This window comes from Stylophora pistillata, chromosome 13 (assembly GCF_964205215.1).
Source record: "Stylophora pistillata chromosome 13, jaStyPist1.2, whole genome shotgun sequence".
In the NCBI taxonomy this organism is placed as follows: Eukaryota; Metazoa; Cnidaria; class Anthozoa; order Scleractinia; family Pocilloporidae; genus Stylophora; species Stylophora pistillata.
The window spans coordinates 14194384-14210269 of record NC_142531.1 but is presented as its reverse complement, the minus strand read 5'-3'; the positions used below and the strand labels follow the sequence as shown (position 1 = coordinate 14210269).

The 15886-nt window shown below is 39.1% G+C and overlaps 2 protein-coding genes across 4 annotated transcripts in view; one reads left to right on the top strand and one right to left on the bottom strand.

Annotated features, from left to right (window-relative positions):
* Window positions 1–30: 30 nt before the first annotated feature.
* LOC148717752 (uncharacterized) overlaps window positions 31–15886 on the top strand; it is a 45462-nt gene continuing 29606 nt past the window's right edge. The window contains exons 1-2 of the mRNA XM_088742898.1: window positions 31–166; window positions 320–901. The gene's annotated coding sequence lies outside the window, so the exon portion shown is untranslated. The remainder of the gene's footprint in view (window positions 167–319; window positions 902–15886) is intronic.
* Window positions 4374–15886, bottom strand: part of LOC111321815 (piwi-like protein 1) — a 36951-nt gene continuing 25438 nt past the window's right edge. For all 3 annotated transcript variants that reach the window (XM_022924787.2, XM_088742971.1, XM_088742972.1), the window contains exons 12-19: window positions 10673–10824; window positions 10235–10359; window positions 9181–9284; window positions 8745–8815; window positions 7398–7551; window positions 5450–5581; window positions 5197–5344; window positions 4374–4784 (exon numbers count right to left, since the gene is read on the bottom strand). In XM_022924787.2, coding sequence (XP_022780522.2) covers window positions 4668–4784; window positions 5197–5344; window positions 5450–5581; window positions 7398–7551; window positions 8745–8815; window positions 9181–9284; window positions 10235–10359; window positions 10673–10824 — 1003 coding nt within the window. In that variant the 3' untranslated portion in view covers window positions 4374–4667. The remainder of the gene's footprint in view (window positions 4785–5196; window positions 5345–5449; window positions 5582–7397; window positions 7552–8744; window positions 8816–9180; window positions 9285–10234; window positions 10360–10672; window positions 10825–15886) is intronic.

Here is a 15886-nt window from a genome sequence, read left to right as displayed (position 1 = left end):
GGAGCGACTAAATATAGGAATGGCTCCGATCTCTGATAGTTCCCCTGAACTGAGCCCAGACTGACCAATTGAGTTTAGTCAGAGGAATTTGTCAGCGGATAACTTAGTCATCGGCGGATCACCGTTAAACGACCTCGCAGAACAAGAAAGGCCCTCCCCTCGTTATGTAAGTAACCATTTCTTGTTTGATACATCGGTGTTTTCGCTCGCATTGTTAGTTTCACTGTTCCGCTTGGAGACACACGGTTAAACAACACTCAGGGGCAAGGAGTTAAGATGTAACTTATTAACTTTTACTATTTTTATCATCCAATTACAGGTCGGAGCCATTCCTGTATTTAGTCGCTAGTATAGCTACGATGAGACGCCATTTTGTTTTGACTTGAAGTACACTGAAGCGACAGAGGTGAATACCGTTTACCCATGCGCTGGATTTGGCCGCAGAAACACGGATTTTGAGTCGTTCGCATGGTTGATTTCCTATTCTGTTGCTTCGAGGCGTCGTTTTCCTTGCCGCTTTTCATTTAAAGAACAACTTCCAAAAATTTGGTACACCCCCTAAAAATTTTCAAAAATTAATTTTCTCCTTTAAACCTTTGGAAATAGGAAAGTGCCTTCGACGAAAATAGAGTTCCTCGGTTTTAAAGGTCAACCCTTATTATTTTCCGCAAATTTCGCTAAATTTTAGACCTAGGACACTTGAGCCCGCGTTGTTGACCGCATAAAAAATTGATAAATATTTACCTAAAAATCAGGCCTGTACGGTCAGTGGTTCGAGGTCAGTGGTTCGAATCCCGTACAGGCCTGATTCTATTATTAGTTAATTTGGTTAGGCAGGGGACGTTAAAGAACCCACTCACGAGATTACTGTGATGTGGTCTGGCCTGTTAACTGGGAATTGGTGGGAGGGGGCATCTTCAAATAAAGTTTCTTTCGAATGTTTGTAAACTGCTGATGCAGTCCGGCCAAAGTCCCCCAAAAAGTGTTGTGATGCGCATTTGATCATATCTTCATGTTAATTTGTGCAATATAAATATTAAATTATTATTATTTTTATTATTAGTACTACTTCTATAAAAGTTATGCCAAAAACTGTGTTAGCATAATCCACAAGGGCCTACCTCCGAGCAGCCGTAGAGACAAAATTGCGCGTCTTAAGTTGTCTCATGAATTACCGACCATTTTATTTATTTATTTATTTAACAATTTTATGGCAACATAGTAAACAAAAGAAAGAAAATAGAAATGCTACAGGGATAGTCCGTAAAAGAGTCAAAGACCCCATGCTCAGACGGACCACCCAGTATGCGGTATATTGACAGCAATAAACTTATCAGTAAATTTTGATTTCTGCGTGGTTCATTCCACCACATTTCACCTCACTCCTCCACTTCAATGATAATTGAACTTTGGTCTTAAATAATACACGTGATTTTAAAATCGAACGAACGCGCGGTGCGAGTTTGATTTAAAGAAGCCTTGATATCCGATTTGTTGTTGTGGTTTAGTAAAGTTTTCGCATTGGCTGGGAAAAAGACGCGATTTCGAGAAAAAATTGGTGCAATTCGTGAGTAAATCGGATCGCAATGATCACCAGTGATTTCAAAATAGATGCTATAAAGTGTTTTAAGAATATTCATCAAACTCTCTTGCCCAATTTTCAAACCATAAAATCTAATAGAATGTCTTCGATTCAAAGTTAATTCAAGACGAGGTTTTTGCTTCATCAAGTCGTAACGCTGAAAAGTGAACGCCCCACATTGTAAACTACAACCTGTTCGCAAATATTTTGTCCCGCGCCCTGTAAAAATATTTGAAGGATAGCAAGCACATTAGACTCCATTTGGCGCAAATATGCTAATATGGATGTCCTTAGACATGGCCCTGTCTACGGTTTCCCCTGAGCTTCGCTCGCAATACAAATCATATCCATGCATAAATACTTGTGCATATGTTTGCACCACCGAAGCAGTGGTTTCCATCGCTCGAAATGGACAGTATTATTCGTCATTACATCTCAGAGTCGCTCGAATCAAAGAAAAACTACAAACACAAGCAGACACTTAGTCTCCTTCGCAGTCGTTGTTTGGGTTCGTCGCGCAACGCCCCCTCCTCCACCAACCGGCCTGTGGAGAAGGGAGCGTTGCGTGACGATCCCAAACAACGGCTGCGAAGGAGACTAGCAGACATCTGCTTTCGCACAATAGGCAAACTAAAAGCAAGCCACATATCAAATATTTTTATCCTTCGCCACTGTAGTGTGCTCGAAAATTAAATTGTCTCTGTTAGAGTGAAACGAACTCAACCTGGGCCACCCAACGTTTTTTAGCCAATTACAAGACAAGTATGGAACAAAAGAATGGGAGTTCGTTCACCAGCGGTCAAATTAAACTGCTCTTTTGACTGGAGTCGATGTGAAGACATGCGAAAGCTTCTAGTTTTTTTACGGTGAAATAAATATGTTGTTTATTTCGTTTACGGTAAAAGCGAATAAATATTTACCTAATAGCGGCCGGTAATTTTGAAGACTGAACAGCCTCAACGTACGTGAGTAACGAATAATGCTGGGTAAACCAATGAAATTTATTTCTCGAAACACGGTCTGGAATGTCGGAGACAAGAACTTGTATGATTTACCGAGTATTGCTGCAGGGAATTTTGAAGACTGAACGAACTCAACGTAAATTTACCAAATTACGGCTGAGTAAACTTTTATAACAAAAATTTTTCGAAATAGGGTATGGAGTTTTGAAGAAGAAAGTTTGTATAACTTACCGAGTTTTGGGGCCGGGAAGTTTGAAGACTGAAAGGAATAAGACTTATAGAAATTTTCTAAATTACGAACGAGTTAACTTATAAAATATATATTTCGAAACACGGTCTGGAATGTCGAGGATGAAAGCTTATATAATTTACGGAATAATGCGACTGGGAATATTGAAGACCAAACGGACTCAATACAAATGTATTTGCGGAATTGACACGGCCTGAGATTTTGAAGACGAAACGGTTTTACCTCAAATCAGTAAATGTGTGAAATACTTCCTGACTTTCAAACTACAACGCAAACGGAATCAACCACCGGTAATACATGCAAAAACTAAATTTGAAATATTCTTTGTCCTTGTGATTGGTTACTAAAATTCCCGGTAAAATTGTAGATACGGCCGTTTTTCAATGATATTTTAAAAATATACTTGTGTTGAGCCGGTTTCGCCTTGAGGTTTAGCTGGCCGTAATTTCATATATTTATTTACATTGATCGAGCCCGTTTCGTGTTCAAAATTCGCGGCCGCAATATTCAATAAATTACGTAAGCTCTCGCCTTCGGCATTCCAGGCCGTGTTTCGGAAAATATATTGTATAGAGTGAGTCGGCCGCAATTTGGTATATTTAACTTTAGTCAGTTTAGTCTTCGAAATTACCGGCCGCCATTCGGTAAATATTTATTCACCTTTACCGTAATAGAAATGAAAAATATTATATTTTTTTTGCTTTAAAAAAACTATAAGCTTTCGCATACCTTCACATCTGATCTAGTCAAACGAACAGTGAAATTTGACCCTTATGGTGATTGATCCGCTGATGAACGAACTTCAATTTTTTGTTCTAAACTCGTCTTGTGATTGGCTAAAAAACGTTGGGTGGCCCCGGTTGAGATCGTGTCACTGTAATAATCTCAAACCAAAACACACGTCCTACTCCCTTTTCACGTGTCACCCCGAGGGACACGTAGGACTTGTAGATGGTTTCCTTTAGTGTTTCACTTCCTGTTTCAGCTAACAATGTCCGTATGTAACTCGAGCTCCCCTCCCTCGCACGAGGCAGCAGTCACGATTACGGCCCCAAATATTAAAAATAGGAATGTTACACATGCAAGAGTTATGTTTAGGGATGAGTAAGTTAAGATGGGACTCTTTGAAAGTTCCAAGTTAAAAGCCTTCTTTAGGAATCTTATTTACCACCCATGCTGTTTACTCCGACGAATGAGCTCGAAGAGCTCTCACTCAAAATTGCCAGACCCTTCTTCCATCATATCATGTTCTATTTTGAATCTTCAACAAATGTTGCCCGCTCCCTATTTCAGAAACACGCCTTGACGATCTTATTTTTTCCCCTGGATATGGAAGGACGATAAGTTTTGGGTTGTTAACTCGTAACATTACATGATGGTAAGAGATCACAGCACCGTGCAATGTGGTAAGAGATCACAGCACCGTGCAATGTGGTAAGAGATCACAGCATCGTGCAATGTGGTAAGAGATCACAGCATCGTGCAATGTGGTAAGAGATCACAGGACCGTGCAATGGGATTGTGATCCGTAGACTTTCCGAGTAATTCCAAGAGAAAATAGGAGAGAAAACGAACCAACAACATTTAAAACAACAATTTAATAGTTTTTCTGTGAAAATAGAAACATTTGAAATACGCTTATTCGCAAAAGAGTGATGTAGTAATCTTCAATGAAAGAGAAAAAGTCTTTCTGTGCTATAATGAAAAATTTTCCTCCGTTTATATCAACGATATTCAATCAACCTCCAAACGAAACGCAACAACTTTCATCTTGTCCTTTCTTAGGACTAACGGTGATTAGATGAAAAAAAAAAAAACAACAACAACAACAACAGAAACGAAGTAAACACTTTTGCACTGCAGACATCTTCCATTAAAGGAAAAACAGCTTGTCAGCGAGTTCACTACTGGGTTCCTTGTGAAGTGATTGTCCAACCAGGAAAGCCAACTTATGGGCGTACTGGCAAGGAGCTGGTACGCGTACGGTACCCTATAAAGGAAAAGAACTTGATAAGTAAAATGTATGCGTAACAGAAATATCTAATCAGGGAATGAGAAGATTTGGCTACCTTATTCTGATTGGGAGTGGACATTTCAATTGAATAGTGGTTCAACCTTTTGAAAGAAATTTTCGACCTGATCCCCTGACTTAAATGTGCTGACGACCGGATCCCCTGACTTAAATGTGCTGAGTAATCGACCTTTATCACCGAACCTTTATTTACTAGTCTCCTCTCTAACAAAATTAGAGTTTCTTTCACTGTCTTTGCTTCTTTCAATTCTTCACTTCTCGTCAAAATAATTTCCCTCCCTCTATACGACAAATACATATTTGTGTCACAACAAAGTTATCAGCCTCAACTTTTAACTTCAAGAAATACAATAACAGAAATTTAACTTACCGGCCAGTTATAGTACAGATGTGTTAACTTGTAAGTAAGCCGCTGGAAGTGATCTGGCATCAGACCAGCGCTGTCTTCGATCACGTTGTAATGGGTGGGTGAAACTGTTCCTTGACGAACTGACTGACTTACACAGAAAAAGTCATACCTTGTAAAAACACAAAAATAGGCCAAATTCTAACCTCTGTAATTCTATAAGGGATAAACACAAACACAAACTTAAAATCTTGCCAGCTCTTAATTTAAGGCATACCACTGCTTCTTTGTGATAACCGAGTCAACAACAGTGCCAGGGGGTGGATTGCTCAGATTGACGTCCCCATTAGTTTTGTGGAAGATTCTGGCACTGATCCTCTTCTTCACTATGACTACTGCAAATTTCGGTCTAAACAAGAATAAAAGGCAAGTTATAGTAACTACAAAGACTGCTTAATTTGCAAGGCTGAATTTTGAGCACGAGAGTGCGAAACAACAGGCTACCCTCTACCAAATGAATAAAGGCTGACAGTTTCGAAATAAACTGTTTGGGGCTGCGTCGGTGGGAGTAACGAAATAACTTGGATATATCAACAAAGTTGAAGTGGTAAATTGGCCACCGTAACGATTACAAAAGCTGACGTTTCGAGCGTTAGCCCTTCGTCGGAGCGAATAGAGGAATTGTGGGTTGTGTGTGGTTTTAAAGGAAGAGAATGGAGCTACGTTATTGGTGGGAACATGGCAACGAGAAAAACAAGATGCAGTAAATGGTTTGAACCCGGGGGTAACATGTGAAGGTGTAGTCTGATCGTCCGGGTGAGTGTAGTCCTGAGAAGGAGTTGTCAAGTCAAGTGACTCTGATGATGACTTCCGCACAGGTTGTCGAAACGTCAGTCACTACCACCGACAACAGTCCTTCTCAGGACTACACTCACCCGGACGATCAGACTACACCTTCACACGAGAAAAACAAGAATAAATTAGTGGAATGAAAAGCGTTCGTTGATCCCTGTGGGATTTAGACTGCCGGTTTGAAAGATGAGCTTTTGTTCAAGATTTTTACGGCTTTCCGTGCTACCCAAGTGTAAGGAAAGACCGCAGATTGCCATATGTTGCTTGGAATGATTAGGTAAATTAAAATGTCTAGCGACTGGTTTCAATGTGTCCTTGTCATTCCTTTCCACGTCTCGAAGGTGTTCTCGGACTCGGTCACCTAGTCTTCTGCCTGTTTCGCCGATGTATAACTTTTTGCAGTAAGTGCAAGTTATGCAATAGATTACATTGGCGGAGGTGCACGTCAAGTGATCGGTGATCTTAATGGATCGTTTAGGTCCCGATATTTTTATCAGTGTTGTGAATGAAAGGACACGTTTTGCATCGTGCACGAGCGCATTCAAAAGTGCCTGGTTGGTCATTAGTCTGAAAAGAACTTCTGACCAAAATATTGCCTATGTTTTTGTCGCGTTTGAATGAAATGAGCGGAGGCTGCGAAAAGATAGTGCTTGTCTCTAGATTGTTTTGAAGTAATTTAAAGTTTTTAAGAATGATGGATTTAACTGAGTGGTTGTGAGGGTAAAACGTTAGAGTGAATGGAATGCGGTCGGAATCTTCCTTATGCGACGTTTGTAGTGCTGAATGTCGATCAATAAGTTGGGCGCGGTGGTAACCCGCTTGAACGACAGAAACAGGGTAACCACGTTTAGCGAAAAACTGGCACCTTGACATATCTTTCAAACCGGCAGTCTAAATCCCACAGGGATCAACGAACGCTTTTCATTCCACTGATTTATTCTTGTTTTTCTCGTTGCCATGTTCCCACCAATAACGTAGCTCCATTCTCTGCCTTTAAAAGCACACACAACCCGCAATTCCTCTATTCGCTCCGAGAAGGGCTAACGCTCGAAACGTCAGCTTTTGTAATCGTTACGGTGGCCAATTTACCACTTCAACTTTGTTGATATATCCAAGTTATACCCTCTACCAAAAACGAGTATCTGGTTTGTTGTCAGCTATTGCAAAAAAATACAACAAAAGTAATTTTTCACAAGTGAACTTTTACCATATCATAAATCAAACAATTTCACGTTGCCTTTGTTAAAGAGCAAAACTGAAGTTGAACTGAAATCAAATTTTAAGAACTTCCAGACCCCAGAGTCAGCGTGAATCCAATTTCTCTAAGAAGAAAATGTGAATTGTCGCTCAAAAGTAAACTTCGAACTTCTTACGCGTATCCCGATGCTAGATCCTGGAAGGAAGCTTTCAGCTGTGGAACTTCATGACCCACAACAGTTTTCAACTGGCCATCGCCAACACCATCACGGTAGACGATAATTCTATCTGGCAAGACACCATTCAATTCCCCATATTTCTTGAGAGCCGCTATGAAATAGAAGATAGAGAATATCGAAATTCTGATTTACCGTAAAAAATATCACAAACAAAAACTGAATTAAAACGGAACCAAAACAAAAGCCGGTAACTCCAGTTACAAAACAAATCATTTCGAGATGGTTTTTGAATCCATAAGCCACTGGTAAAGGCTTTTTGGAGAATGTGGCAAGCTGGCACATTCTTCCCATCTTTTATCAAGACTACGGGGGGGAGAGGGGGTGTACCTGGGGGCATAACAAGATTACAAAAAAAGGAAAAAAATATCGACGGTCGGAGCCTTCTTCCGAGCCATTAATTCTTTTCTTTTCGAAACCTTAATACGAGAGTAACCGTCAACTAATAAGACACTTTCGACGAGAGTTAATTCCAACATTTGAATCTCGTGAAGCTACAACTCCACACCGTTTCCATGATTCAAGACTCTCAAGCAAGACACCCTCTTCTTTAGTTGATTTTCATCCGCAGGTAAAAGGAAATTTAATTCATTAATAAAACTGCGATTCAAGGCTATTTAAGGTTTCTGAATACTCTTCGGATTAAAAGTTGGGTTAAGGCCCAGATCGCACTAGAGCGTTTTGTTTTGTTTTTAAGCGAAAAATCTGTCAACAGGTAGCGCAAAATAAGTGCGAACCCCAATTTGAATAACCTGCAAATCGCAAAATTTTCACCTTGCAGGCTTCCAAATTTTAGCAAAACAAACACTCATCTTTTTTAACCGTTTGGCTGACATGACAGGCAAGAAACGTCTGGATGAAATTTCATCGGAAAAAACATGCTAATCCGCTGGTCTAGTTTGGCGAGCGATGGCAGGAACTGACCTTTGTTCTTTCGAGGAAACGGTGAATTTGAGCGCCGCTCTTACTCAAATGTCTGTAAGCTCGTAACCTGGGTGCGATTATACTGGGAGCAATTTGGAAAACAGCTGACTTCAAAGAAAAAGTCTCCTTCTGTCGCAAGTATTTAAGGCCGGTAGGTTTGTGATTGAATCAATAAGTGAAGTATGCGACCGCCGCCAAATCTTGGAAAGTGCAAAAACTTGAAAATTGTTTGAATTCGCCCAAATGCGACACGGCCCCGAGTTCCGCTCAAGAACTTGGATTATACGGTCCAGGAATGATATCTCATGCTGCTGTTGGTGAAAAACAATACAAATATGTAAATTTAGATACAACTTGAAATACCAGTCATAGAAGTCTTCAGACCATCAATTAGCTCCATTCCCGTATGTTGGAAAGTCACCCTTGAATAATACCTTAAAACAAATAACAATTGATGCAATAGGTCAGTCATCATCTTGAGTAGGGGTCAGAGGAATGGTCTCGTTGGCAAGCCGAACAAGACCCCATAAATAGTCTTGACAACTGGAACCCTCCAATGCTTGTCTAACAGCGATTGGCTAAGAGACCAATCCCTATGACCCTCACTTTCATCAAATAATGTTACCCCAATAGTAAAATTGAATGGCTAAACTTAGAATTTTTTTACTGCTAAATGGATGTTTTCAGCAAGTCATTAATGAAGCCGTCACCTCCCACCCGCCAAAACAAAGCTAAAAAAAAAAAAAAAAAGAATAAATTAAAAAAAGAAAAAAAAACTAAGGAGAATGGCAATACTCACTTTGTGAGGGTTGGATTTGTACTTGCAACGAATCCACCAACAGAGCGGCCTTTTTGCAAACTGTCATGGTAAGTGTCAATTCCTATCACCATAGTCTTCTTCAACTAAAAAGGAAAAAGTTGCTTCACGAAATTGAAATTTAACAAAAATTATGTCAAGAAAGAATAACATTAGGAAAGATAAGAACAAAATCAGTAAAAAAGGCTTACCAAACGCTCTCTATTACTTAAAACTATCTTTATCATTATTATCAAGACAGATAAACCCCTGATTAGATTTACACGCATCCGTCAGTTCAGAACTTTTCCAAAACATACTTTCTTTCACCAGACTTAAGACACGGATTTCGTAACATATGAAATCCCAATATTCTGCCAAAGTAAGAAAGAATTGGAATTTGAAGAACTATGAGGTAGTGTCAGAAATTGTGATCAGCTGGTTACCAAGACAACTGGAAGTTGATTGGCAACTAAATATTCAATACTGTGTCCTCAAAATGAATGGTCTGTCTCTCCTATCATGATATTATCAACCCAAGGAGAATTTTCATGAGAAGGAATGTAACATCCTCAAAACTTCCACATCTCGTATTTCACCTCAGAGCAAAAATTTAACAATTGTGACTTTTATCAACTTAATTGTTCTATCTGGTGATTGAAACACAAATAACTATTTTCCACGCCTAATTAGAAATATAATTTGGCACATGGATAGTGACCAAATTTAACAATCATTACCCTGAAAATATAGCACTGACCATATGAATCGAACTTCCACTAGTGCTGCTTGAAAGGTTAATCCCAAATTACTTTTTTTTGCTATAAACAAAAGGCTTTGGGATGAACTAGACAGACACCTTACTTTTCTTCCTACTCTTCAAGACTTCATCATTACATCACTTCCACACCTTTTAAACAAATTTAATACCAGGTAACAACCCTGTTATCCTGTAGGTGTAAGTCTGGTATACCTCGAAATTTAAAAGTAGGAAGTACTGAGCAGTTAGAGGGGAAAATTGAACATCTGATCTTGGATGTAAAGAGAATTAACATACAGGAATTTCCACGGCCCATGCTTCACCGCCAAGTTTACAGTTTAGCTGGATGCCAATTTTGGTGCATACACTCATTAGCATCTGCTTCTTCGAGATGGTTCGGCTGACAATGACCTGAGATGGAACTGAAATAAATAACAAGAATAGAGCTGAAAATCAGAACAGAAAAATCCATCCCTTTTTACAATAATTAGCGGATAACAGGGTCGAAGTGCAATTAATGAGGCTTACAAGGGTAAATACTGAAAATGGTAAGAACTTAATATAGAGAGGTTGTAACCCACATCCCTGGTCAGGTTGACAAATGACACAACAGTAAATAAAATGCGAACGACATACGATGAACCCAGAGAAACATAACACTTTCTTTTTCAACTGAAACCGGTTTTATAGATCAAGTTCAAAACTATTTCGACCGAGGAGAGTAACAAAATTTACCTGGTTTTTCCAAACAACAACACTTCTTTATGGCATCGTAGCGATCTTTGCGGGTTGTTGTCAAAACAGCAACTACCATCTGAAGTGAACTGCAGTATCTTTCGTTAATGGCATGCAAGTAACTTTCAGTTCTGTCATTATTGAGCTCAAACCTAGAGAAGAAAAGTAAACAAAAGATGTGACATCTGGACACTACACTTGATGCCTCCACTGATTTGCAAGGCTTGAAGCTATCTCTTCCGTCCATTACCAAAGTTTTGCAGAACTGGTGTGAACTGCTGGACAATGGCTATGAAAAACATGCTCCTCCCAGCATGAGCGTTTTTTCCTAAATGTGACTTGATCTTTCTTTATTGGATCTTTCTTTAAAAATTTATAAATAGATGCTGCTAGCAAAATGAAACTTGCACTTTTTTAGAGTTAGCAAGCCTACCATAAATCCCTTAAACAAGTACAATGGGTGATCTCCCTTTTATAAATGGATTACAAGTCAAAGTGATAAGCCACTTTCCATCATTAACTATTTGGGAAAAGAAACCAACACCTTATCATACTGATTTTCTGGGAGGCAAGTTTCTTATGCTTGAATAACATTTAAGAGCAGATCCGTGCAAGCATCAAACAAAATCGCAAATCTTCGGCAAAGCTGAAAAAAATCAAATTCATTCGTCTTTTGCATATAGATAGCCTTTAGTAAGTATGAATGCCATGCAATTTTTCCCTTGAAATATCTGTTAATTCCTGAGAAAAATGATGGAAGCCGTTTTCAACTTGGGCACAATAGGGGAGTTTAAGCAACCACGACGACGAACGGAGGACGACGACCGGAAGTAGCGAGAACGTCACTGCGCAAGCCCGAACCAAGAATTCCATCGTCGTCTTATCGTCGACGACTTGAGATGGACCAGTTTCACGTCGTCGCGAACTTCCGAACGTCAAAGCAGTTTTTCTCATCAAAAGGTGCGGCTTTAGTGTCGTTGTTTTGACAGTCTATGGCCGGTTGGAGTTTGTATTCGCTTCTTCGGTTGATTAAAACCTCCCTGTTCAGTTTTCTAAACAAATAAATTCGAAAACCCACTAACTCATTTTCCTTCCTCCGCACAACAGATGTCAAGTCAAGCGGTGAACGCGACCACGTTAGGTTTAAATTTATTTGAGTATATTTTATGAGTGCTGTTTATCATTTTTATTGAATGAAAAGGTTTAAATGGCAGTGCAATACACCTCTGCGTTCGGTCAAAAGCAGTGTGTATGGAACTGTCGGTTTATTGCTACTAAAAAATTGTGCGTGTTGCTGTTCTTCCGTCGAGACGCTTTAAACAGCAAAGAATTCTTCAGATCAGTGTGTCTCTCAGGTTTTGCGAATCTATTTTCGAAATAATTGATAACGATCTAGATTTACAGCCACAAAAATTATTCCGACAAAATCACACGGGAAAAAATAGTATTCTTGTTTGAAGCGCGACGACTGATCTGTGCCGATCGCTAGCTAGCATTGATTAAAATTGACAGACTTGCGTCGTTTGCTCGCCAAAGGAAGGAGCATCAAAGGTAGAACATCAAGCTAAAGCACGTTGAAAATCAGGCAAGCCTTGGGCAAAATAGGTTTGTTTACACCAGCAACACTTAGAACTGAATTTAAATCTCGAATAACTTCCGTAAAATTTCTATTTTAAACTTTTATCATGCGTAAATTATTGTAAATAAAGCTAAAGCTTAATAATTCCTTGGACTTTTGATGTTCAAGAATTGAATAACCTACTCTCAAACTTCCGATATAGGTGAAAATTTGATCCATGACTGAGAAGAAGGTTTTGGAGGTCTCTGAACGATGTCATTTCTTAAACTGACGAAGCGAGAATAAACAAAAATTTCAGACGTCGTCGTCCTTGAGCAACTTCACTGCTTAAGTTTCATTTTCCCACTAAAAACGACGTCCTCGTTCCAGACCCTCCGCGATTATTTGACGTCGTCGTCGTCCCTTTCGTCGTGGTTGCTTTAGCTCCCTAATTTGGCGATCCCAAACACGCGCAAACAGGGTTGAAATCAGTCATGATTCACTTGACTCGCTTGTTAAAACTGCTTCGCTAGAAAAAGCCGCCATAGTTCCAATTTGTTGTGTAACTTGCCATGGTCTAAACACCATGATTTCATAAACATTAGATTTATATTATATACCGTGAACCGTTTTGAGACTATATGCAAATTACGTCTTGCTTGCCAAGCAACACAAAATTTGCATATCAGGCTGAGCAAGAGTTCGTGACAGTAATAGCCCTTTTTACAGTTACCGGCGCCATATTGGATGTGTAACCGCGCAAACATGATAGCGAGGTTAGTGTTGAGTCGCGTTGCGAGTTCTAGTGAGAGTTTAGTGAAATGTGGTGGTGCTCTGTCCTTTTCATCGAGATATTTCGACAATGAACGATACTTTCCCTACGCAGGATATTCCTCCTTCTTCTTCGAAAAGAAGAGGAAGACACTGTGCCGCTTTTTGGTTGTGCTAATAGCTATTATGACACAGCAGGCAATCCAACAGGTCTGCATTTCTTCTAGTTTCCGAATGACTTCCAGCAGCGAATCAGATGGTGCAATCTCCTGAATCGCCAGCATGGAAAGGACGGATTCTTCATCACAAAATCAACTTCTTTGTGCTCAGAACATTTCAAAAAAGAAGACATGCGAAAAAACGTGGGCAGGTCGCTGGAAATTGGTGAAAGGTTTATAATGTTTGTACGGTTGTTTTGTTGCTTGGATACCAAAAGAAAATGGAGCTTTGATTTTCGGTATTGTAGTGTTTATGCTGGGATTTTTTTCTCCCTAGTAAAAAGGTGACATTTATATTTCTTTGTGCACTGTGGTCTTATACGATATCTGTGAACTGAATGTAAAATTATAATGTAAAATTAAAATGTAAAATTAAAAATTTAATAAAATCATGAGTTTATTATTATATATATGGGCAGAACCATCTCGATTAAACTAGTCAGTACCGAAAAAAACACGGAAAATGCCTGCTTAAAGGGTCCCAGTAGCAACTGTGACAACTCAAGAAGAGTCATTTGAAGTTGAACAGGAATTATTTCCCCAAGAAGTTGAAGCAGCTGTGTCAACTGTCAATGCTGCTGCATCTTCACCAGCTCTGCAACAATCAGATGTTCTTAAGCTGCAACAGGAAATAGAGCCACTGCAAGTACAATCAGCTGACTTGAAAGAAAAACTAAGTGAAGTTGAAAATGAGTGGGATATTTATTGGCGTGCCAATTTTCAATTGACAAAATTAAAGATGAGTCTGCGGTTCTATTTTATACTGGATTCCCAAACTATGGAGCACTCATAAGCTTCTATAATTTTATTGACCCAGTGCTGGCAAAGATGCAGTACTGGAAGGGAGAGAAATTGTCGAAAGAGAGTCAGCCATACCAAACAGATGATAACAGAAGTAAGCTGGGGCCTTCAAGAAATTGTCATTCTTGGATGAATTTTTGCTCATACTTATGAGACTAAAGGCTGGGTTATTTGTACAAGATCTTGCTGATAGATTTGGGATCAGCAAGAGCCTGGTGTCCAGAATCTGCATTACATGGATTAATCTTAACTATGTGGAACTGAAAGAACCTTTCCCATTTCCAGCACAAGAACTTGTTCACAAAAATATGCTGCAAGAGTTTGCTCAATATGCAACAACTAGGATTATTTTAGACTGTACAGAACTGTTTATTTTTTCTCCTGTGAATAATAATGTTAATTATTGTCAATAGGCTCTTCGAAATGTTATGTTTGAAGAATAGAATTTTGAAGCTCCTTCCCATAAAGACACAGTTTAACTCGCGTTTTATTGTCATGCCAATCACTTCCCTTATTTACACAATGTACAATGGTACCTTATCTTGATTTTACAAGTCCAACATCATCTTTTTTTCCCTGAGTACTAACAACATTAATATTAATATTTCTTAATGTAAGGAAAGATTACACCTAAATCAATTTGAGCATTAAATTTGAGCTGGTGAAGGTGAAGCAGCATTGACAGTTGACACAGGTGCTTTAACTTCTTGGTGAAATAATTCCTGTTCAACTTCAAATGACTCTCCTTCAGTTGTCACAGTTGCTACCGGGACCCTTTGAGCAGGCATTTTCCATAGTTTTTTCGGTACTGACCAGTTAAATCGAGATGGTTCTGCCCATATATATAATAATTAAACTCATCATTTTATAAATTTAAAATTTTACATTTTAATTGTACATTACAATTTTATAATTTTACATTCAGTTCACAGATATCGTATAAGACCACAGTACACAAAGAAATATAAATATCACCATTTTAATAAGGAGAAAAAAATCCCCCCCCCCCCCCAAAAACAAAAATCCCAACATAAACACTTCAATACCGAAAATCAAAGCAGGCATTTTCTTTCGGTATCCAAGCAACAAAACAACCGTACAAACATTATAAACCTTTCACCAATTTCCAGCGACCTGCCCACGTTTTTTCGCATGTCTTCTTTTTTGGAATGTTCTGAGCACAAAAAAATTGATTTTGTGATGAAGAATCCGTCCTTTCCATGCTGGCGATTCAGGAGATTGCACCATCTGATTCACTGCTGGAAGTCATTCGGAAACTAGAAGAAATGCAGACCTGTTGGATTGCCTGCTGTGTCATAATAGCTATTAGCACAACCAAAAAGCGGCACAGTGTCTTCCTCTTCCTTTCGAAGAAGAAGGAGGAATATCCTGCGTAGGGAAAGTATCGTTCATTGTCGAAATATCTCGATGAAAAGGACAGAGCACCACCACATTTCACTAAACTCTCACTAGAACTCGCAACGCGACTCAACACTAACCTCGCTATCATGTTTGCGCGGTTACTCATTCAATATGGCGCCGGGAACTGTAAAAAGGACTATTGGTACATAGGGTCTTTTAGCCACCTGTCTCTTTTCTTTTGTTTTTGACGATCGTTGTTCCGAAGTTTTCAATCAAATCAGTTCAAAACAGGAAAGAGGTCTCGATGGTTTTCAATTGAAAGAACATAATTTGCATAACGCGACAACATAATATGATAAATTTGCAAACATGGACTGGCGACTATACTCCCGAAAGAGCAAAAACCTCCACCATTTCTCCAAGAAAAGGAACACGCATAGTATTGTCTTTCTTAAATTTAGAATTTTTAATTAGTTCACGTGGGAAATAAACATGCGCTAATGA